At 39.9% G+C, this 25,709-nt stretch overlaps 1 protein-coding gene across 1 annotated transcript in view; it reads right to left on the bottom strand.

Moving 5' to 3' along the window:
• LOC121511039 (heterogeneous nuclear ribonucleoprotein L-like) overlaps positions 1-25,709 on the bottom strand; it is a 66,200-nt gene that overhangs the window by 21,617 nt on the left and 18,874 nt on the right. Inside the window, exons 3-8 of the mRNA XM_041789532.1 lie at positions 18,015-18,133; positions 15,343-15,452; positions 15,096-15,223; positions 13,270-13,355; positions 13,085-13,181; positions 7,460-7,532 (exon numbers count right to left, since the gene is read on the bottom strand). Of these exons, the coding sequence (XP_041645466.1) occupies positions 7,460-7,532; positions 13,085-13,181; positions 13,270-13,355; positions 15,096-15,223; positions 15,343-15,452; positions 18,015-18,133 (613 nt within the window). The remainder of the gene's footprint in view (positions 1-7,459; positions 7,533-13,084; positions 13,182-13,269; positions 13,356-15,095; positions 15,224-15,342; positions 15,453-18,014; positions 18,134-25,709) is intronic.

The following is a 25,709-nucleotide window of genomic DNA, read 5'->3' as shown; positions in this document are numbered from 1 at the left end:
TGGGCAAACTTCAAAAGATACTAAGAGAAAATGACTACCATAGAAACGGTTGGCTCACCCTGCTGCTGACACTCCCAGATGTCTCCTCAACACTCTCAGTGTGTTTACATGCTGTTAGAAACTGTTAAATCAACTAAAACTGGACTTTAAAATGCATGTTAACATGACTAAAATGATAGAAAAGACGAGTTTTCAAAGCCAAAGTAAAAGCACACTCGCACTAGGCAATCCGTACCATGGCTGAGCATGTTTGACCTCTAAAGGCCATTTTTACAATAGTGGGAGTGCTCTGTACCATGCTCAAGCAGGGTTTACTTCCTTTGCCCTGGCATGAATGGAGGAGGTGAGCTTTGGTACGATGCAGCTACCAAAGACATGAAGTACAAAAGATTCAACTGTTCCTGTCATTAGAATTTTCAATGACTGCACAGTGTTGAGGGCGATATCTGACAAAACAACTTGAAAGAGCCACACAGTCTTTTACTCCTCTTGTAAACTGGGTATAGCATTACGATGTTTCCATGTTTACACTTAAAACGGACCCAAACTTGTATGCATTCTGCACATGCTCCAGAGTTTTTGCAGTTGACTTTGACTTTGCAGTCCAACCACATAAATGCTATGCAAAGTAGAAGTCCCACTGTCATCTGCATAAGCTGGAGCTACCAAAAGAAGAAAATACAGATAAAACCAGACGTTTGCATACACTGTATAAAAAGGCACATAACTTTTCTCTCACTGTCTGACATCACATCAGACTAAACTTTTCCTGTTTAAGGTCAGTTAGGATAACCAAAATTATTAATTTTATTTGCTAAATGCCAGAATAATAAGAGAGAATTTTTTTGCTTCCTTTGAAGTCCAAAGTTTACATACATTTCCTCAGTATTTGGTAGCATTGCTTTTAAACTGTATGACTTGGTCAAACATTTTGACTATCCTTCCACAAGCTTCTCTCAGAGTTTTCTGGAATTTTAGCCCATTCCTCCTGACAGAACTGGTGAAACTGAGTCAGTTTTGAAGGACACCTTGCTTGCAAATGCCTCTTCAGCTCTGCCCTCACATTTTCTCAAGAATTGAGATTAGGGCTTTGTGATGGCCACTCCAGAACATTGACTTTGCTGTCCTTAAGTCACTTTGTAACTAATGTTGTGGTATGCTTAGGTCATTGTCTACTTAAAGAACCATTTGCGCCCAAGCTTTAACTTCCTGGATGATGTCTTGAGATGCTGCTTCAATATTTCTACATTATCTTCTTTCCTCATGATGCCATCTATTTAGTGAAGTGGACCAGTCCCTCCTGCAGCATACACACCCACAACATGATGCTGCCACCCCTCTCTACTTCACAGATGGGATGGTTTTGTCAGGCTTGCAAACTTCCTCCTTTTGCCTCCAAATGTAGCGATGGTCATTATGGCCAACAGTTCGGTTTTACTCTCATCAGACCACAGGACATGTCTGCAAACATTAAGCTCTTAGTCCCTGTGTGCATTTGCAAACTGTAATCTGGCTTTGTGATGTTGCTTTAGGAGTAATGGCTTCTTCCTCGCTGAGTGTCCTTTCAGCCCATGTGGGTCCAGATCCGGTTTCACTGTGGATAATGGCGCTCTCTGACCAGCTTCAGCAGCATCTTCACAAGGTCTAGCTTTGTTCTAGGGTTGATACGCACATTTGGCACCAAAGCACGTTCATCTCTGGGACACAGCTCTGTCTCCTTCCTGAGCGCTATGATGGCTGGACATTCCCATGGTTTTTATACTGGTGTATAATTGTTTGAACTGATGAACAAGGCTCCTTCAGGCATCTGGAAATAGTACCCAAGGATGAACCAGACCTGTGGAGGTCCACAATTCTCTTCCTGATATCTCAGAGGCAGATTTTTTTTAGGTGTGCCTTTTAAATACACCCACCGGTGTGCCTCCAATAAACTCAGATGTTGCCAGTTAACCTATCAGAAGCTTCCAAAGCCATGACATCATCATGTGGGCTTTCCCAAATTATTTAAAGGCATAGTAACCTTAGAATATGTAAACTTCTGACTAAAGAAAAAATTTTCTCCCTTATTATTCTGGCATTTAACAAATAAAAATAATTTTGGTAATGGTAACTGTCCTAAAACAGGAAAACTTTAGTCTGATTTGATGTCAGACAGTGAGAGAAAAATGGTTTTGTCTTTTTATACCGTGTATGTAAACTTCTGGTTTCAACTGTATGTAAAAACAGCACAACACTGAAGTTTGTTGTTTTCTCCATTCATGCTGCTCACTGAATTGTTAGAAAGGACAAATGGAAAAAGGTCTATTAGTAACTAACTAAAAGGGAGCATATCAGCGTAGCTGAATTTGATGAACTTCCATTAATAAATTATCTCCCTGTGCTTGGATACTGAGGAAAAGGACAGTTGTTAAATATATTGATTGCTTTGTTCTGTGTGCAGCATTCAGAAACATTCATTTCACTACCCTGTGTTTTATTTTCATAGAAAATAAATATTAAATAGTCAAGCTTATTAAATGTTTCTGATGTGTGATTCTTAGTGTTACAAGAGAACGTTCAGTCATAATTTATCAATGCCTGTGCCTTTTCAGTGTGCCTCCTTTGAAATAATAAAACAAAATTACAAATACTTCATAAATATTTCACAAAAACAGTGCTAGGATCAGTTCATAATGCTCTTTATCTAATCCAACAACTCTGATAAAAATGACAGCCTGTCGCTGCATTTGTGTGCTCTTTCAGTCTCAGTGTTCATTGTACCCCTCAACAGCCCAACCATGGCACCCTGTGGAGTTTTAGACCTCTAGTAGTGCTAAGGAGACGTTTTTGTGTTTTAGGTAATACAGTACACAGTCCCATCAACAGGGCCAAACTATTTTAATTATAAATACCTGGTGTTAACATGCAGTGATATTCAGCAATGTGCCAAGGAGACAAAGAAGACAGCAACCTAGTAAACATGGATGCAAACAGTGTTCCTGTCACTGCTCCTCTTTTTTAAAGAAAGACATGCACTTAACACGTCAGACCTCCAGGACACCACTCATCAGTGTTCTCATGAATTTTACATTACTGGTTTGTTTACAAGGAAAGTCCACAGGGTGTGTTTTTTTTCTGAAGATAGCAATTAAAGAGTGCAGAACTAAAAAGGTGTAAAAATGTAAAAACCATAAATCTGATGACTTATGAATTACTGGTGTACAATAAGTACAATGAACACTCTGGCTGGAACGTGGTACTAAGGTAAATATTAGAGTACCACAATAATAGCAGGAATTAAAATCAGTGGAACAGGATTAGAGGAAGCTAATAAGTTTTATATATATATATATATATATTTATATTTATGTACAGTGCTTAACAAATTTATTAGACCATCCTAACCCTAACCAAAGAAAGGTTTATGCCACAGCTGCCCTAAATTAACAGCATTGGTAATTACCAAATCATTTTTTAGGTTTCTGCAATGGTTAATACACCAATATGTAGAAGCTCTTTAACCCAAATGATATTTTTAATGCTAAAATATAATTATTATTGTTATCCATAAATTTCAAATATACTGATTTACAAAAAACTGAAGAAATAGTAAAGCACATTATTATTTCTTGATTAATATGTCAAATTATAGTTATCTACTTGCATTCCTGAACAGAAAAATGACTTTTAGTGGTTGAATGTTATGCTTGATTCATTTCTGACTTCTCAGAGAAGCCCAGTGAGCCGGCTCAAATTTGGTTGAATTCAGTTTGAAATTCCTCATTCCTGTTCAAAATGGTAAAATGTGGAGAGCTGACTGGAAATGAAAGAGTCCACATTAAAGCACTTCATGATGCTGGATGGTCTTTGAGACAAATATGACAGGTGGTCTAATAAATTTGTTAAGCACTGTATATATATATATATATATGCATATATATATAGCTTCATTGAGTGAATTGAGAATGAACTGACCCCAACACCAATCTTTTATCACAACTTCAGAATATTTCTGAGAGAACCTCAACCACATACAAACCAACATGACAAAGAATGTGCATTTACAGTTGTCAACCGTGCAAAGATAACGTTCAGTAGATAGCATGTCATCATGTTGCAGTAAAATGCTGCTAAGCTGTGCCTAAAACCAGGCAAAGAAACACTCCTGTAACTCTTAATATCAATAGTATACATGTCCACATTGGTAGTGCTGTTATGTGAAGACACATCCATGCAAATGTCTGAAGGTACAGCTGGGGCTTTGAGGGGATTTACAGTAGATAAGGGCTGTCACAATACATGTGTTTCTGTCATTACCACTTAAAAGGGACAATAGTACCATGGATTATTGTCAGAAATGTAAAGTAAACATGCTTTCAAAACTTCCTGAATTTCAGTTTCACTTTCTCAAATATAAAGTTCTCCAGAAACTAAACATTGCCCTTACCCACAGATCAGGTGTGGGTGCAGCGCAGGGGTGTAGCAGGGCTCTACTGCCAAAAACCTGCTGGCCAGTTGAATAACAGTAAAACAACATTATGGGAGTAGTTCTAACTTTATAAAGAGAACAGATCTTGCTTATATAATCAAACTTGTCATGCCTTCCATAAGCCATAACTCTGCTGGCTTAACTTGAAATAAACATTTTATCATTCTAGCTTGTCTTTAGTCACTGCAGCATTCTGTTCTTTATCAAAGTGACCAAAACGGGGGCACAGATGCCCTAGTGGCCCATGTACGGGGGCGGCCTTTGTCCCACATGCCTCTCCCCTACTCTCTTATCCCTGTTTCTTACTCTATCCACTATCCTACTCTCCAAATAAAGGCAAAAATACCCCAAAATATCTTTAAATAAGTGACCATAAGGGGCATTTTAGATCCTTTTTTTACTTGACTCCACCTGGATCTCTATTTTTCTTCAAATTTTTCATTTAGCTCTGATTGCAACAAAATGCTGTACAAAATTCTCTATAATGGTTTAGTTCTATATTTTGGTAAGATAACAGGGTAAAATGATTTAAGATCTGCTTTACTGAAGATGGGAACTTCACCTGTTAAAGTATAATCAATAAAGTCTCTTTATGGTTCTTAATAGAACCCCATTTCCAAAAAAGTTGGGGCACAGTGTACAATGTAAATTAGAAAAAGGGAATGATATCAAATCTCATAAACCACTGCTATTCATAATAAAACATAAACAGCATATTATATGTTGAATCTGAGACATTTTACCATTTCATGAAAAATATTAGCTCATTTTGATCTGATGGAAGCAACACATCTCAAAAAAGTAGGGACAGGGTCATGTTTACCATTGTGTAGCATCCCCTTCTCTTTTAACAGCAGTCTGTAAATGTCTGGGACCAGTTGCTGGTATTTTAGGAGAGGAATGTTGTCACATTCTTGTCTGATGTAGGATTCTAGCTGCTCAACATTCCTGGGTCTTCTTTGCCAGATTGTTCCTTATGTGATGCTCCAAATGTTTTCTGTTGGTCTGGACTGCAGACAGACCAGATCAGCACCGGTACTCTTCTACTGTGAAGCCATGCTGTTGTGATGGATGTGGTTGTGGTTTAGCAATGTCTTGATGAAGTAGACAAGGCCTTCTCTGTAAGAGATGTTGTCTGGATGGGAGCATATGTTGCTCTAAAGCCTCTCTCTACTTTTCAGCATTGATAGTTCCTTTCCAGATGTAAGCTGCCCGTGCCATAGGCGCTAATGCAACCCCATATCATCAGAGATGCAGGCTTTAGAACGGCATAACAAGCTGGGTGGTCCCTCTCCTCTTTGGTCTGCAGGGTATGGTGTCAGTGATTTCCAAAAATAATTTCGAATTTTGACTAATCTGACAACAGAACAGTTTTGCATTTTGCCTTAGTTCACTTTAAATGAGCTTTGGCGCTGAGAAGACGGCAGCATTTAAGGATCATGTTCACACATGGATTCTTCTGTGCATGATTAAACTTTAACCGTCATTTGTGGATAGCATAACCAACTGTGTTCAGTTCCCTGAGGGACCAAAGATCACAAGCATCCAAAAATACAGATTCTCTAAATCATCTTCCAAGTCTTCCAATTCTTTCCCTGTGGAACATTTTTTGGACGCAGTTTATCACGAACAACGGTAAACTTCTACCAGGCTTTTCTTCTGTTAGACTCTGCCTCTCTAAAATGCTCCTTTTAGACAAAGTCATGTTACTGACCTGTTGCCAGTTAATCTTAATAGCTGCAAAAATTCCACTTACTTTTACCACTTACTTTTCCAGCCTTTTTTTGCCCCGTCCCTACTTTTTAAGATGTGTTGCTTCCATCATATTCAAAACATGCAAATATTTTTCGTGAAATTATAAAAATGTCTCAGTTTCAACATCTGACATATTGTTTATGTTCTATTGTGAATAAAATCTGGGTTTATGAGATTTGCAAATCGTTGACTTCAGTTGTTATTCACTTTTAAAACAGTGATCAAACTTTTTTGGATGGGGGTTTGATCACTTTGATCTTTATTACTTGAAAGTCCTGTGCATAAAGATAAATCTCGTGAAAACTCTATATTGTGACAGCCTTTGTCGGATGGAGGCTAGACATTTAGCAAGACTGATATACTGTAAAACTGTATCACTTTCACTGTAACACTTGCAAGTCAACCTATTATGTCTGGTCCACAACATTGAAATTCAAATATGAAAAATACCCTTAAACCAGAATTTGCTGGAAAAAAAATGTAAGTATATTAACTGTAGTATATTTCATTGGTTTGTAAGAAAATGTTAAAGATTACAAAGTAGACCCATGGAAATGGGTCTATGAAATGAAATTTTGATACCCTGTGTGGACCAGACATCAACTACTTCTCCAAAAGAAGAAAAGATCAACATCACAGAGTGGAGTAGCTAGATAGAGTAACGGAAGTCCTGCAGAAGTGGTGGGGCTGAAGCCTCCTGGGCATGTTGAAGCAGCAGCTGCATGGTGGTCAGCAGGAGTGAGATCCATCCCTTTTTCTCCCTCTCTTTCTGCTGGGTTGCAGGAGGTGAAGATGGAAGAAAGCTGCTGTGCATGGTCAGCCTGACGTCCATCTCTCTCTTTCTGTCCCTCAACGTTTCTCTCTCTCTCTCTCTCTCCTCATGGTATGCGGAGGTGCAGGTTTGTGAGAGGCCGAAGATGAGAGTGTTTTGATTGGAGATGAAGAGACGGTAGGCAGAGGAGTCTTGGTGTGATGGTGGTCTATGGTCCAAACTGTTTATGCCTACACTCTTAGTCCACAGTCAGAGACTAGCCTATAACGACTGAAGATCTAGACACAAGTTCTCAAAAGGACTTCAAAACAAAAACGATATCATCTAATGATGGAAATGACGGATGGAAATGGGTCACTACAGAGAACTGTGTCAGAAAAACAGAAATCTAGCTTCCACATCAAAGGATCTCTGCAGTAACCTTTAATGGTGCATAAAACAAAATAAAAAAAAGTAAGACTTACCTCGTCTGACCAGGTATGGTTTAGTGTAGTCCCAGCTCTCGTTGTCATTCTTAATCACATTCAGGCGTGTAGGCTGTCGATACAAAGATAAGAAACCATTCAAGATCATGTCAAATGTAGAATATGCTCACTGGACTTGTATTCCTGATCATTGTTCCTTTTACTGCACAATTATATAAAGCCTGCACTAAAATAAATTACCATTTGTATCAATGCATACATCAATACAGATGTTACAGAATTCATATGGCCTCAAAAGCTGTGATGAAAACATCGGGAGGCTCATACAACCTATTACGGAAAAAGCAGAACAGTAAAACCTAAAATCAGCCATATCAGACCACTGCGAAGGGGAGAACCACATCATGGACAGGGAAAACACCTGGGTTATTTATTTAGAGAGCACCAAGCACAACTGATGGATTAAGGAAGCTATCAAAATCCAAAATGGGCCCTTGGGACTGTGAAATTGAACAAAGCGTCAATCAAGACAGGGCAACCAAACCTGGAAGTAGTCAGCAGTCAAAAAAAGTCAAGTTCATAATAAAGTCAACAAGCAACAGCAGATGCTGCATAACAGAGAGCACACTTGCTCTTGATCATAATACGTATCGTATCATGGCTTCTGCATCATGATAGGTATCGCCTCATGGCTTCTGTATAATGATACGTACCGTAGCCTCACATATCCTGAGGCTGAGGGAAATGTTCTGTGGATGAACATTTGACTGGAGAAGGCGAGCTTAACTCAACAAAATGCAGGAATATCGGTGCCGGCTCAAATGTTCTGTGGCCCTCTGCTGCTCACTTAAATTAGAATAGCTGTTTTGGGTACCGTGCCTTAAAGAAAGGCAAAGTTGACTCTATTTACCGCATCTGACAAAATCTTTGGGTAAAAAGAGCACAACAGGGCATGCATGAAAGATGCAAGGCAGTATCATGGTGCTGCTGTATGGTGATATGTATCATATCATGGCTTCTGTATTATGATTTGTATTGCATCATGGCTTCTGTATGGTGATACCTATTGCATTTTTGCCTCTGTATTGTGATACATGTTGTAGCCCCACGTATTGTGAGGCTGTGGGAAACAGTGAGCCTCTACAATCATATGTTAGTTCTGTTATTGCTGCCCTGTGTTTATATACCTCACCCTAGTCAGTTTGGAATTTTTACCTTTTTGTTTACCCCCACAGACTGAAAGTGTAGCCACACCCAAGTCCTGAATAACTTGTAGTAGTGCTGTGTGATCAGGGCAAAAATCCTAATCACTATTATTTCAATAGATGTTAAGAACATGATTATTTTACTTGCCTCTTTATACATGAATTTCAAATGATTAATTTGTTGTGTTGACCTGAGGGGCAGCTACAACCATGTAACAAATTCTACATGTTGTTTTAAATGTTCCAGGTCTGACTCCTCAAAACCAGAGTGGTCCCGTATGACTGAAGTCATTTAACCTTTCTTAATGACCAATCCACTGACTCCTTTTGCTCTCTTTCTTTGCAAACTAACCTGCGAATGTTCTGTGGCTCTCTCTGCTCCTCACTTAAATTAAAGGAAGAGCTGTTTTGGGCAATGCGTTGTAAAGAAAGGCAAACTGGACTCTATTTACCACATCTGACAAAACCTTTGAGCACAAGATGGCACGAAAGAAAGAAATCATTCAGTCTTGACTTTCCTGACTGTGGGAAGTGGGACCTAGAAGTAAACTAAATAAATGTCCTTGCACTTTCACATGGTGATTTGTAAAAATTGACATTGCACTAAACTGTTGATACACAGTGGAGCATTGTAGACTGTATTCCTGTTGCTAAAATGAACAGAACAATTGTGTGTCATTATGCTACAGTGCAGAATTTAGCATTGAAGTGGGAAAGCTGTTCAAGCACATTGAAGTCCCTCCAGCAGGAATTATTACATAAAATGCATCCCTGAGGTTATGAGATTTGTCAACCACTGACGAAAGCAACAATTCATTCCCACAAAACAAAGAAAAGCATTTTTTTCTGCACAAAGGCAAGGTTTTACACTTAACCAGAGTACTCATTTGTGAAAAAAGCAAAGCCAAAGATTCCACTCAGCAAGTCCAACAATTTGGACTAGAAGCAGCTGAGGACTAGTCGGGAAAAGCATGCAATGCTAAAAACAAAGTGTGAAAACAGAAAAAGCTTGCAGATATTCTCCATGGGTGTCACAAATGAAACGATGACTCAACTACTTCTCTAAGATGTGTAGACTTAAAAGAATCCAGACTACTACTAGGGAGGAGGTGAGAGATCCTCTCCTGAGTCAAACTGCTGTTATCTGAGGGGAATCAATCAGGAACTGTTGTTCAACTTTAATACTGTCTGCTGAATCAAACAGCTGCTGTTAGTTTAATATCAGGAGTGGAAATGCATTTTTTCTCTCTAACACCTACATGTTTAAACAACATAAGAGTTTACAGATACAACAACACTTCATCCTCCCATCCTGCACGGCTTTCAGCTGTGCATCTGTACCGCTAAGATTCAAGCAGATACTCAGATATGCCAGAATTAAGCAGTACATAATGTACATCCTGCAGGCATAAAGGGAAGTTAGTTCATCCAGGTTTATGGCAAGTGATCCCAAAATGTATTTGATAAAAGTTCAAAATATAGATTTTAATTTCCTGTTCCTGTCTACCATTCCTCTAACTTACATTAGTTCTCCTTCCATAGTATCAACATTTCTGTATATCAACTGGTCGGTGAGCTTATGAAAATTACGCTCAAAATTCCCTGTAAAGTCGCTTTTAGGCGACCATTATGTCTTGGCAGCATGTAGGGAAGGAAGCACACATTTCTACCTGCCAAAAATCAAACAAAACCAAGGACAAGTGAGTGATCTGCTTTAAGACTGCACTAAAAAAATCAGCACCCTTCATTACATGGATCCATAGAAACCCCCACCAATATCTAAAGAAGGTGTTACCCAAGTTTTACTGTACTCTCAAAGGAAAAACTTCAAAAATGACCTTCTGGGGCAACATTGGAGTCCAAACCCCAGTGGGGACTGTTGCAGCTTGAAGCTGAGTACAGCAGTCAGTGTGCAAGTCAGTGCCATTAAGCTGAGTTCTCTAGTCAAAATATTGGATTCTGGGGACTGAGTCACTGCAGCAAAGAGCTTCTACAATCTTCAGGTCTCAATTACTAGTGGGAGTTGAGTGAGTCCATGCACCGCTGAGCCCTACTCAGCCCCAGTCATATTTTTTGCAGCTACACAATGCACTAAGACAGTGTTTCCCAACCATTTTTCCTTGGAGCCCCCGCTTACATGTACTTAAGAAAAGCAGAACCCCCCCAGGACCCAAGAGAGAAGACAAAGTGACACAATGCTGCTACACAGATTTTACTTATTTTACTTATAAAACCCTAAAAAAGGCACGCGCATGCTTTTTTTTATCATACCCCTCAAGATCTTTGGGTCCTGGATCCCAGGTTGGGAACCAGTGCACTAGGACACTTGGCTCTAAGACTCCACAGACTGGCAACAGAGATTTGGATTATCCTACAGTTTTATTCAGATGCATACAGTAATATTATACAGAGTAGGGCTGGGTGATATGGTTAAAATATTGAATCTACGATTTTTTAACACCAAACTCGATTTACAATTTTAATCTTTTCCTTTTTGTTTTCTTTTCAAATGAAAAATAAAAACACTCGAACGGATTTCTTTCACTTTTATCAGCAACAACAATAATAATAATAATAATAATGTTTTAATAAGTTTATTTGTGAAAGACTGTGAAAGTTTTTACCTGCTTAAGAAGCAGACAGGAAGAAATAATAATAATCCCCACATCGCTATGGGGTGGTTCATTTCATTGTTTCATGTCCTCTTTAAGTCTCTCCTTGATGTATGCGAGTAAACAAGAGCATCAGTGGAATACTGATTATTTCTGTATTTGATTTCTTGTCATCTCTGCTACAGAACCAGTGTCATTAAAGAAGAAATATGTTAGCAAGCAGACCAAAACTACTTTTAATTTCAATTTTTACTGAAAGTTTTCAGAATGAATGTGATTATTAAAACTGAGCAGGATGTTTTTCTCTATTTGAGAACACTGTGGTTACACATTAACAATATGTAAGAAAAAATTGATCATTTTGTTTGCAGGGTTGCCAGAACTTCTTACAGTAGCTTTTACTGTGGTATAACACAGTAAAAGCTACTGTGTTATACCACACTGTGTGGTTACTGTGTGATTCAATTTTCAAAATCTTGATTTTCCAAAAACCCGATTTATCGATTTAATCGATTTATTGCTCAGCCCTAATACAGAGCATTAAAAAGTATTCGGACTCCCTTCACTTTTTCAGTCAATTTTGTTATGTTGCATGAAAGCCTGCTTCGCTTTCACGTGGAGTAAAAAGGCTTTCATGTGTTTATCACTGAGGAGAAGCCTCTGTCTAGCCACTCTGCCATAAGCCCATATCGGTGGAGGGCTGCAGCGATGGTTGTCCTTCCAGGACTTTGTCCCCAACTCCTCAGCGTGGGCGATCATCTCTTACAAGAGTCCTGGCTGCACCAAACTTTTTCCATTAGAGAATTCTGGAGGCCACTGTTCTCTTGGGAACCTTCAGTGCAGCAGAAATGTTTTTGTAGCCTTCTCCAGATCTGCACCTGTCAACGATCACAATTGGATTGGCTGGGGACCTCTATGGTGGGGCGTTTGGGCTCATCTGTCGCAAACCTCTACAGTGAAGTGACCTGGACTGTGAGAAGTTATATGTATAACCCTTATTGGGTTTTCCTTATTTTGTGTTGTCTTATTTTTAATCTTATCCCCCTCCCCTTTACTCTTACCATAACCTTAACCTTAAGGGTTGGGGTGCCTAACCCTAACCCTCTTTGGGTTTTCCTTATTTAGTGGTGAGGTGAACCTCAATTCCCACCCCACCACCGAGGTTGCCCCATTGCAGCGATCTGCAACAGATGAGCCCAAAATGCCCCACCATAGAGGTCTGTGGCCAGATCCTCTTCAACAATCCTGTCTCTGAGCTCTGCAGCTCTGCAGCTCCTTTGACCTCATGGCTTGGCTTTTGCTCTGCAATCACCATCAGCTAGGAGGCCTTCTACGGAGAGGTGTGTGCCTTTCCAAATCATGTCCAATCAAGGTGTAGAAACATCTCAGAGATCATGTGAATTAGCAGAAACCTGAGATAAATTTACAGTGTTGTTGCAAAAGGATCTGAATACTTAAGTCAGTGTGACAGATACCAACCGTCACGTGCGGCCTTAAGCTTTGAGTAGTGGCCAAAAGGATGGCATTGAGGAAACAAGCAGCCAAAATAAAGGTTTCCTCTGCGGAGCTCTTTGCAGAAAAGCTGCAAAACATTGCTGATGAGAGAAACATCTAGGCTAACCAGCTAAGCCACCTAGACCCTAGTTAGTGGAGATCAATAGATGAATTTCCAATCATTTCATTGCATTTTTCTTGCATATTCACTATTTTAGAATTCTTAGGAGTCCTTTAAAATCATATTTTAATTTATGACAGTGTTTTCTAGGAGAAAATCCCAGTTTCGTCAGTGATAAAGGATGCAGCATGATTCCACGCTGATGAGAGCGGATGTGTTTTGTGCCTCTTACCCTTGCATATTCAATCTTGAGTGTACAGCAGCCAGCGTAGATGTCAGCTCCGTTCAGAGCAGCTTTGGCCTTCTGAGCACACTGAATGGACTCAAATCTGAACGAGTAAGGTCAAGGAGCAGACACTGAACATTAAAACACACACAGCGTGCAGAAAAACATGGTGACACACTCAGAAAGGATACTCCACCATGGCCTGGATTCCATTTCGTTTAAAGATGACGATCCTCAGCACACTGCCGATAGGGTTACACACTGTGTACAAAACATCCTGGACAAAAATAGAAAATATACATTTAAGTAAAGATAATGCTTCTTTAGCTAAATCTCCTTTAATCAAACATGATCAGATCATTTGTTTGAGAATATGGTGTTTCTCTCCAAGATTAAAAATTCATAAATGACAATACTGTACTTCATATGTGAATTTCAGATAATTACATTAATTTGTTATGTTGCTTTAAGGGGCAGCTTTGACCATGGAACAAATTCTGATGATTATTTGGTGTGGGTCCATGTCCAACTCTTCAAACTAAAGTGGTTTAACATGACTGAAGTAATTTTCCCTTCATAAAAGGCCGAGGTCAGCCCTACACATGGGTCTGTACGTGACTGACTGACTGACTGACTGTACTTTCAGAGCATACATACAGAGTCGCACTATGGGCGGGGTTTAGTTGTACTCAAAGCCGACAATAACGTCTGCCTCTACTGCGGTGATTAGCTCAGATGTAGCTTTATCATACCGCCAGTTTTACCACAAGTAAAACTACAAGTTATTTGAAAGATGCTTCCACTCTTGCACCGACCTGCTTTAGCATAGGTATGTGATAGTTACAGTGGAAAAGGGTCACCTGCTGTGTGAGTGGTTGTATAAAATGGCTGCTGGTGGAGTGATTAGCTCAGACTTAGCCATGGCGTCAGTTTTGTAAGAACTGGACCACATGTCTTTATTAAAACACATGGCAAAGACTCCTGACACTGAAAGCTTTTCATGACAGAAAAATGTTTTTGCTCTTCTCCTGGTCTGTCTCAGCCCGGTTTGCTATTGTTATGGGTGGGGTTTGCTGGTTATCCAATGGCTGCTCTCATAGTAGCTGTTAGCTCAGATGTAGCTGTCGGAAAATGGCTGTTTAATCGGAACTGGACCACATTTCTTTTTTTAAAAAGAGCCAAGAGCTACACCGAAAGGTTGTCTTGGCAGAGAACATGTTGATGCATATCTCCCGACTGGCATCAGCTTCTTCACCGAGAAGATCCGCCACCAACAATCTACAGCAGCGGTGGCTTGTTAGCTCAAGATCTGCGCATGTGCAGAACGTCAACGGTCTTGTCCCTCTGATTGGCCTGTCATGACTGTAGCAGACAGAATGTTCCTCCAATCACGTTCTGAGAATTCTATGAGAGCCTTCCCAGATGAATGTGAAATATATTCATGCAGTGGATATATGAAACAGTCTCTCTGGTGTGTCAGGTTAATGCTCTGCGCTGTGGATACCTTGTTTGAGGGAGTAGGCAGAGCTACACCTCTCCGCTGTCTGGTATTACAACGGGCATCCCAGAATGTTGTAGTCAGCCATATACTATGTTTTAACCTAGTCATGTTTATAGACAAACAGCTGCATTTCTCTTATCCTCTATATCCTCAAACTAACTAGAATACATGCCACGGCTCTCTCTGCTCCTCACTTAAATTAAGTGAGAGCTGTTTTCATAGCAGAGTGTACTCCATTTTCCACATATGACAAAAGCTGCAGCCAAAGCATGTGCAGCACAGCAGTCATTTAATCTTGATTATCTTGTTTTCATTATCATAAAAAGCCAAAATCATAATTGAAGCTGAAACTTGATGATTGCCCAGTATTAAGTAAACAGACCAAACATCACAAAGAGAGCCAGCTGGATGAGTTCTATTTGGTTTATTAGGGATGGTAAAGATTATTAAGTTTTAGTCTTTCCACCATTAATGAGTCGTTATTGAAACCCTGAGTGTCTCTGAGTCTGGACTTACCGTGGTTATAGGGTACAGTGGATTCTGTATGGACAGCAGAAGGACTTTGTTTCCACTGTTGGGGTTATCAGCGTTGGTCGGCCTGGTGATTCTTTTGGATGTGGAGTAATTGAAGTATGCCTGTTGGCCTGGTGAACAGATGAACAGAGCATTCACACAGAGGGACATTTAATTAACCCAATACAAGCTTGGGTAACAAGTTATTCTCATCAGCAAGTCTTTGTAATCAAAAATTCATGAAACCAACCTGCAATGTATACGGGCTCCTTGGCTCCACAGGACACACAGCGGTCAGCACTTTCCACTGCAGAGAACTCTACTAAAGCCTGACGCTTGAACGGCATCATCATCACATAACTGAGAAAACACACAAATACAAGAGCTGCTGTTTCATCTTTTCCCCTGAAAAAGACTCTTCTGAATATAAGACAAGAGATCAACATTTCAGCTTTCATTTCCAGGTGTTTACATCTGGATCTGATACTTAAGATAGCACCATGTGCAACGAACACCAGATTTTTTATGTGAGCTAAATTACTGGAACATGAGACTAACAGGTCTGTTTTATCACCCAGGTGTGTCCTATTACATTAATTATTCAAACAATACATAGCACCGCATGTCTAAGCTCAGTTTCAGATCTTTGAAGCTGAGAGAAGATGGAAAATCAATCAAAGCCATTGCAGAAACATTGGCCATCTGTATTTCCTACCCTTTCTGTGTGTGTAATTTGTTCCGATTCCAAAACTAGATCAGTGGGTATCAACCAATAAGTCAACTCCTAGTAAATTTGCAATAGGACACAAAATAATGACAGTTAGTTGGTGTGAATTGTCAAGCCCTAGATTAATCCAACATTGCGTTGGTTATAATATAGAATGATTCATTGCTTGTGTTTGCCAAAAAAACACTAATACGAGGAACTTCAAAAATAATTGTATTTTAAATGAATCACAATGTTGGGGGAAAAATTGCAATTAGATTGTTTTCCCAAATTGTTCACCCCTCTAATTAATAGCCTAAACGTTAACATTTCTCATCATTGATCTTCAACCAGTAAGAACAATTATCGTGTTTTTAACTCACATTACTATGCATCACATTACAGCCAGTGGTGCATGTTTAACAGTTTGACTTTAGAGAAGGCCCCACACTGGGCCAGCCAGTTTCTATGTGCCGGTTAGCTCTGATTGCTTTGCCAAATTGTCATGAAATCATTAGAAGAATTTAACCGAACATGTTTAAACTAAGCATCTTCACACACTGGCAGTGGAACTGCTGGCTGAGACAGACACATATTTAAAAGGTTTTGTTATTACCATGCACTCATTACATGGCATGGTCTTCATGGTGGTTTAAAGCAGTGTTACTTAACCCCGCTCAAATAAATAGCCAATTTGTTGGAAATTACCTTTGCAAGAGCTACAATCAAAGTGGTGAAAAGTGGCAAAATTGTTAAAGTGGCATTAAAAATAAGTAAAAGCTTACAAACATTGCCAAAAAGTGGCAAAAAATGGCGAAAAGGGGCAAAATAGGCATGAAATGGCTAAAAGTGGGTGAAATGTGGCAAAAATGGGGCGAAAAGTGGCAAAAAAGCACAGAATGTGGTAAAAATTGGTGAGAAGTGGCAAAATGGGGCAAAAAGTGGCAAAAATGGGTAAGAAGTGACAAAAAAAATGAGTGACAGGTGGCAAAAATTGCAAAAACGTGGCAAAAAAAATAGTCAAAGGTGACTAAAATGGGCAAAAAGGTGAGGTAATCAGCAAAAAGTGACATTAATTGGCAAAAGACAGCTTCATTGGGTTTAAAATTGGCTGACAATTGCAAATAGGGGAAAAATGGCAAATAGCAAAAAGGCAGGCAAAAAGCAGCAAAAACTGGCAAAATGGGTGAATAGTGGCAGAAAATGCAAATAAAGGCAAAGGAAATATATGGACAGAAATTAATGGTTGACAATTTAAAACCTACTGTAGAAGTGTGGGGAAAAAACTGACTTGTGACTTGAAATGGACAATTTCGGGTTCAGGTTTCCTTTTCTTAAAGGTTTTCTGGAGTAATAATATTTCACATTAAGACACAAAATGTGGTATGTGCGTTGAGTAACACTGGTTTAAAGCAATAACGTGGCAAATTTTAGATACCTTAGGATACAGTATTACCATATAATGCCCATTCCTAATGTGCAGCCTTTCTGTGACAGTTCAACGTTGATTTTCCTGCTACTTATTGTGAGTTTTACTGCTAAATATTAAAATAACAAAGACAGAGAGGGCCACATCGCAGCCGCTCTGTCTCTGTTTCTCTACATTATGCTCTACTCAGGCCATCTCCAGAATGATCCGTGTGCTTAAGGATGCACAGCTGACACAGCATGGTGTAACAACAGAACAGCCTGCCATAGGTTGACAGGCTGCCAAACACTTTGTATAGGAGGTTTCCAAGATAAATGTGAAATATCTCCATGTATGAATATACTGTATGAAACGAGTCATGTTGACAATGATGACTAGAGTGTAAAAATCACCTCTTCATATGAAGAATTCTCTCATTTTATTCTGTTATTTGCCTGTTTTATTTGCATTTGCTCCATTGTCTGTACCTTGGCATCACTGTTAATGAGGGATCTAGTTCAAGATGTTAGAAGGATTTAGATAAATGCATGAATAAAAACGGAATCATCCCTGTGTGAATTTGTTCTGTCTTTCTGCACTACAAATGTTATACATAACCTCTCCTCATATGTAATGCATGCTGACATTCAGGTTCAGGGCCTTTGACTGCATAACTAGAGAAACAGTTGAGAGTGGACCGGTAGATAAGCAATCAAGCGGTTTCCTCCCCCTCTTCCTGTTCGCGTCTGTCTCACTCAATCACACACACGTTCAAGAGCTCTCACAGACACAGTTTCTTTGGTCTCACCATATGGGTCCAAACTTCTCCAGGGCATCTATCAGATCAGCTTCTACCACGGCCTCACACAGACCCCTGACGTGGACTACGGGACTTGGAGAGATGCGATGGGAGTCCTCACCGTTATCCTGCAGCACACACAGTCAACAACAGTCAGCATTAATGACAGAGTTCCAACCAAGATGTTTGCATCAAGCATTGGCAAGCTTTCAGAGCTAATGGAGCAAAAACGATGACACTTATCAACCCCTTGAATTCTAATTCCATATGTGAGAGCACTGCATTGCCAATTAAATAGTATGAATACACACATTCCTAGCTGGGCTGCACCAATCAGACGTCACCGTGGGAGCTCTCAAGCTTTATTATAACTAACAGCAGAGCATGGTTACATCCTACAACCAGTTAAAAAAGCAACATGACAATTATTTATGCAAATCTAGCACTTCAGTGCTCCCCTTAATCCCCTGTTACACACTGCAAAGACAGAGCATCATATCCAGTTTAGAAATTTAAATACATTGAGGTTATCCTTCATAGTTTGTGTGGACAAACCTCAAAGCGTTCTGAAATTCCAACACTGGGACGGCATACGGACGTTGCCTGAGATGCCTTCATCTGGATTGGATTGATTGTGCAGAAACAATCCACAATGGCATGCAGAAAAGACTGCCCCATCAATTGACCTGATCTACTGTATTCTGCAAGTAAACAACTAAACAAGAGGCTTTATCCAACCTCACTCAGGGGGATCTGAACTGCATGTCTTGTAGAGATCCTGGTTCTTAGGATCCAGAGCAAAGATCCTGTTAAAACTGTAGGGAATATTGTTTTTCTTCCATCAAATCAACTGCTAATATCAGGGCTAAACATAAAAAAATCAGCTAAAAAAAATCAACTAGACCTGCAAGAAAGCCTCTTGGACCTGTATCCTAGCCCCAACAGGAGGTCCACCAGTTTCACCTCAATTTTAAAATAATGCTTTTTTTATGGTGTTACATGACTTTAAACTGCAATAACTTTTGGATTGATTAATCCGTGTTCTTCAAAGTTTTCTGGTAAAACAACAGTATCAGAGTGAACATGCCAACATTTAAACATTTCATCAAAATGCCCCCTACTGTTAACAGGAAGTGAAGCAAATGTTTATTCATCTTACTGTGCTGACCCCATCAACCTTTGATTTAGAAAAAAAGGGCCTATATATCTGTCCATAAAAAAGACATTTGCAGGGGACTTTAAAAGAAAATCCTTCAGTCTTGTTTGAGGTGGATGTGATTTTTTTAAGTAGAGAACTGCTAAGAATCTTCTTCAGAAAAAAACAAGAATATGAACCAGCAGAAACTTAATTTGGCTCAAAAATGCTTCTACTTTTAAAAATGTGGGTCACTGATGAAAGGCCAGGGATCAGCGGCCACTCTAAAGCTCCAGCCAATTTGCAACACAATAAGGCTTTTTCTGACTTAGTTATAAATGTGGAACTCAGAACCAGGACACGGGCTGAATACATGAGTGAGTGAGTGAGTGAGTGAGTGAGTGAGTGAGTGAGTGAGAAGGGACATCCTTGTCAAATCCAAACACTACTCTCTAATCTCTCAGTGTATTGTTTATCCCACTCTCTTTAAAACTTCAATCCTTCCTCCATCTACAACCTCTTCCCCCTCTTCCCTCTTTTTGTCCTTCTCTTTCACATTGACATTCCTTTCGTCTATTTATAGAGACCCATGGCTCATCTGAGTATTTGGAGGGGAAAAAAGGCTCAGCACTAACTTTTCCCTCACTTGTTCTGGCTGCTGCCGTCTCTCTTTCATATATGTTGGATTTATTTCAGGGTACACAGCATGTCCATTGTGCAGGTTTCAAAGGAAAGCCTGGCATTAAAACTCATCGAAAACACTGCTGATTCACAGCAGAGATGAAGGACGAAGCACCGATGAACAAATGTTGCATTTAAACCTGCCTGTGTTCCACCAACAGAGGACCTTTTTTAAAGACTCCCAGTGGTTTACTTCCTCACCCTTTTTCTAACCACTAACCTTGCAAAGCAGATGAGTTTGCCAGACTCAATCACTGTCATCAGGCAAATCCTGAAAAACTTCCAATCCACACATTTGTGCTGCAATGAGCACCGTTCGGACCGATCATTGTTGGTGGAGGAGGTCAATGGTAGCTATGGGCGGGGTTTAGCCGTACTCAAAGCTGTTTTTAGTGGCTGCCTACAATGCAGTGATGACCTCGGATGTAACTTTGCATAGCGTCAGTTTTACTAGAACTGCACCACGTTTCTGTTTGATATAAAGAATAAAAACAGCACTAAAAGCTGTTCATGATGTAAAGATGTTGACACTCGTCTGCTGACCTGCTTCAGCGTGAGTTTATGAGAGTTACGGGGGAAAGAATTACTTTCTGTGTGAGTGGTTGCTAGAGGAGTGATTTGCTCTGACTTGGCCACAGTGGCAGTTTTGTCAGAACTGGACAACAATTCTTTATTAAAACAAGGGCAGAGAGAAACACTGAAAGCTTTTCATGATAGAAAAGATTCTTTGCCCTTTTCCTGGCCTGTTTTTGCATGAGTTTGCAATCGTTACAGGTGGGGTTTACCGGTGTATCCGATGGCTGCTGCTGCAGTAGCCATTAGCTCGGATATACTTGTAGGAAAGCGTCAGTTTAATCAGACCTGGGCCATATTTATTTTTAAAACAAGAGCAAAGAGCCACACTGAAAGCTTGAGTCTGCAGAGAAGATGTTTTTACACATCTCCTGACCTGGCTTGGAATCAATTTCATTCAACAAGAAACTCCACCACCACTCCACCATCTACGACGGCGGCAGAGTTGCAAATGCATACATTACTTTAGCGTAGCTCTGATTGGGTCGTCATGAATGTGACAGACAGAACGCTTCTTTCTATGGGAGCTTTCCCTCATAAATGTGAAATATATCCATGCATTCTGGTTTCTCAGGTTACCAAACCCAGTGTCCAGGAAGTGTAAAGAAATGTTATAAGCCAACTTGTAGGATACAAGTCGTGCTGCATGTGTTAACAATGTGTTTGACAATACTGCCATTGCAATTATGAAATAATTACAAAACCTGAAGCTTTTACAGCAATGCTGTAAAAACAGCTTTATATTTCCAAAATTAAGGTGTTTTACTTACTGCACCACTGTAAATTAAAGGGCCTTTCAGGAATTTTTGTAAACCTTTGAAGTTCCTCTTAATACAAAAATAACTGCAGCCTTTTATGCAGTTATGAAATTCCTTGGCCTGGCATTGAGATTTTGATAGGATCAATTGTGCAGCTCTAGGATAAAAGTAAAATAGCAACACACTTGTCACACTGATCCATGAAGGTGAATTATGAGTGTTAATAGTAACTTCCATTAAATTTCACTGAACAAAGCAGTTTAATTTAATTTAATAAAGCAAGGATAAGACCAGGATCTACTACTTTTCCACTCAGAGTCTAGAAGTACTGTGGAGGATCTTGTTGTTTTGGAGGCTTTGGGTTTTACCTTACATTTGCAGTTTTGTGTCACATGGAATCATCTTCTTCCATATTTTTCCACTAAAATCCCTCGGAGTCTCTAGGTTCTAAGTCAGCAGTCTGAAAATATACACTGTCTATGTGTGTGTGGGTGTGTGTGTGTGTGTGTGTGTGTGTGCGTTTGTGTGTGTTGTGCAGCAGCCTGCAGAAAAACTGACTGGATAGGCGCCATCTTCTCACTGCTCTTACCCTAACTTTAAGTCTTGCTCTTAGTCATCAGCTCTCACATTAGCACAAATAGCTCACACTTTAATCCCCCTGGAACAGGAAGTGTTAATGATTTAGATTCAGAAGAGAATGAGGACAGATCATTAGACTTGAAGGTCTGGGTTCCCATTAATAGTTCAATTAGCTTACTAGTTGTGCAATATTTGGTACTGTTTGTTTTTACCCTGACCAGAAATGAGAGAAAGAATCAAACTTTCTCAAATGCTGAGTCAGCCTTATATTCTGGCCTTTAGATTTTCTTGAGCGGTCTTCAAAAGGGGGAGTGGGGAGGCTTTATTTTTCTCATCTTTGACCAGGGTATATGGTGAATGATGTGTTTGGGGAAAAAGATAAAGACCCTTGTTTATGCATGATCAGTGTCTTTTGTCTACATTGCCTGTAATTATAGTTAGGTGTGCGTGTAATTTCACTACTTGAATGTGGTTACCGAGGTTTCAAATCTCATGGATCACAAATGAATGGAGAGCGTGGAAATACTCGTCTACATGCCTACAGTCGCCATGGTTCGTGTTTGGCAGTCATGGAGTTTACTCCTCAGTAGTGGCGCACCTTGGTAGTGGCTACGTCGTCACGTTTTGTTGCTCTGATTGACTGTAAAGATGTTACAAACAGAAAGTTCATCCAATCACCCTTTTCTTTAAAAGGCTCTGCCCTTTCCCAAACACTGTCTATGAGAGGTTAACCAGATGGATGTGTGAAACAAATCCATCTGGCGTGCCAGGTTAGAGGCAGACCAGGAGGAGAGCCAAAACATCTTTTCCATCATGAAAAGCTTTCAGTGTTGCTCTCTGCCCTTGTTTTAAATAAAGTAATGTGGTCCAGCTCTGACAAAACTGCTGCCATGGCTAAGTTCAAGCTGTACAAAAACCCACACAACAAGTAACACTTTCTCCTCTGTCACATACTCATGCTGAAGCAGGCCGAAAAACTTTTCACATCATGAAAGCTTTGAGTGTTGTTTTTATCCTTTATGTCATACAGAAGCATGGTAACCAGACACGCCAAACGGATTTGTTTCACACATCCATCTGGAAAACCTTCAATATACAGTGTTTGGGAAAGGCAAAGGATTTGAAAAAAACTTGGAGGGTGATTGGATAAATGTTCTGTCTGTCACATCTTTAAAGGCCAATCAGAGCAACAAAACACGTGACGTCGTCGCTGCTACCGAGGTGTGCGTGTGCAACTCCATTTAAAACTACCTAACACGAACCATGGCGAATGTAGATATGTACGTACACGACTTTTCTCGTTTCTGAAAAGAAAACAACTCACGGCTGTTCTTTGTTCTTCTTTTAACCAAGAAATGTCATCAAGTTCTGATAAAACTGGCGCTTTAGAAGCATCCATGCTAATGTCTTCCGCCATAATTGCACCAGCCTCTTGCTGCTGCTTGCTCACGTCACAACTCCACCGAGCCTGAAAGTACTGCCCCTCGTCGCTGACTGGTCCTGTCACTTTCTAACTGGGCCCAAACGGTTCAGATGGGAGCTTTGCAAGATGGATTTGCTTGTGAGAAACACAGAAACAGGCGTATCCATCTGCTTTGCAAGGGTAGAAGCATGGTCCAGTTCTAGTAAAACTGACACTTTGCTAAAGCTATGCTACACTATGCTCTGTTTGTATGGCTCTGAAAGTAATGTCATTCACTCAGTCAGGCACATACAGACCCATGTGTAGGGCTGAGCTCAGCGGTCAGCCAAAAAGAAAGTAAGTGCTTTATATTACAGCACCTATGAGGCCTGTATGCCTTTATGTGTATGGTGAGACTGTGCCTTCCTTCAGTTCATGCTATCACTACAATTCTCCATCTACGTCAACTCAGCTTACTTCTCCAACACAAACCGACTTCTGTTGACTTGTGAAGGTAACCCTTGTCACAAAAATGGGCAGGGTGGGGCAAAGAGCAGACCTACAGCAGACTGGATGGGGACCAAGAATTTTTAAGCTGGCCTGATTCAGTTTTCAAATATAACTGGAATGCATTCCTTGAAGCTGCAGACCAACTTGTCATGTAGTTGTAGTGGTATGACATCAACTCACAGGTACAAATTAACTATTGGAGCAACCAGCAAAGGCAAACGGGTCTAAGCTCTTTTACCTTTGCTGCCTTGATTTCTCAACAAGTGTGCAATGTCATTCAGAACAAATCTAAGATTAATACAATCAAACATGTCTGTTCAAGGAGTAAAACTAGCTGCCTGAACAGGCAGTAGGTTATGATCAGAATTAATCCTAAATCCCTGATCTTACTCTGGAGCCACAGAGGACTTTCTCCTAAGGAGACAGAGGTTAGAGACGGTGCTGAAAGCTGAACTTCTCCAAATAGTTTTCCAAAGCAGATCTCTTCTTTAGTCCATCACGTTTGTGTAATCTATACCCTTTTCTATATGACATTTAGGAAATCAGTTAACTTTAACCCTTGAAAGCCTGAAAACACAGATTATAGCCAGAAAATTCTAACTTTTTTGGAACTTTTCTAATGAAATCCAAAAACAAATCTAAATTTCTATAAAATTTAACACACACACACACACACATATATATATATATATATATATATATATATATATATATATAATTTGATACATAAGTTGTTTTTGGTAGCTGATAATCCACTTGAGGGCATCTTTATCATATACTATATTGTATTCAGGAGGTTTTGTTTTAGTCATGATCATTCTGATTAGATGGAGGTATCATAAAAGTATGTATCAAGTATGATACAACAGGCTTTAAGGGGTTAAAATGCTAACAGTAAGCAGCAGGTTTCTTGAGTCTGTTTTAAGCTGAACCAGATCTGCATTTGAATCAAATTATGGCTGACACAACAAGGCTCCACTAGGCTAAAAAGTCCTCTGCAATGGGAATCTGGTCTCTGTGAGTCCTCAAAGTAGTGGTAAAAGATCTTTGATATCTTTTCAAATACTTGTATTATCATCCTACTCCTAGAGGATGACTTCTGTCCTCCAGTGAGTTTGCGTTTTAATGTACACACTTGTAAACCAGGACTACACGGCCTCCATGTTTTTTAAAAGTGGTTGGAAGAATTAACATCAGTAAATCGCCCATCCATCTTCTTAATCACCCTATAATGACCAGATGCCGTGTGGGTGGCGTGTAACTGTGTCCTTGCATGCATACCTGAGTGTTGGTGGAAACTAGACTACATGCATGTAATGCTGATCATACGGCAAGGTGATACCACCTTCACTCAAGACTACAGCTAAATGAACTGAGGGATTGTTTTTCCTCTGAAGCTGCTTCCATCAGGGGGACAGGAGGATTTAAGAGGCGTTGTAAAGATTTACTGATCCTTTCCTGATTTCAACATTGAAGACAGGAGCACACTGGACCTGCAAGAATGTAGCATGAACAAGGCAATGGCTAAATGTGAAAGAGATTAACAGGATTATGACATGAAGGCCAGAAAATGTCTCTAGCATCTGACTGTCTATGTTTTTTCATGAAAGCTGTACATCAGCGGGACAAATCTCACCTGGTGAGACAGCAGAGGGAAACTTGTTGTAGGACTGCTAGCATCAGCAAGCAGCCCTGTAAGCAGACACACTAAACACTCTCTCAGCCACAGCTCAGTGAAGGCTAGAAGAGCCGGTTCAACTAAGACTGGATTCAGCTGAAATCTGATATGCTGATATTTCAATACTCATTTTTGCCAATACCAATATCTGTACCAAAAGGGAAATATACAGTATAAATTTAGACATAAAACCTCAGTCCTTAAACAAACTTTAAAGCTTGAGAATGAACAAAGAAAAGTTTAAGGAATGAGGGTCTGTCCGAAACACAGTGGAGGAGCCTATATATCAGAAGTTAAGGTAGTTGAAGTGTAATTGAACACAGCCGTGCACATTTCTGCACAGATCAGTCATGTGCAGACTTACATTTTAAGGATTTTTTAAACATTA

The sequence above is a fragment of the Cheilinus undulatus genome, linkage group 6 (genome assembly GCF_018320785.1).
Source record: "Cheilinus undulatus linkage group 6, ASM1832078v1, whole genome shotgun sequence".
NCBI classification, from domain to species: Eukaryota; Metazoa; Chordata; class Actinopteri; order Labriformes; family Labridae; genus Cheilinus; species Cheilinus undulatus.
Note: the sequence above shows the minus strand (reverse complement) of the source record. Positions and strands in the feature narration are given on the sequence as shown.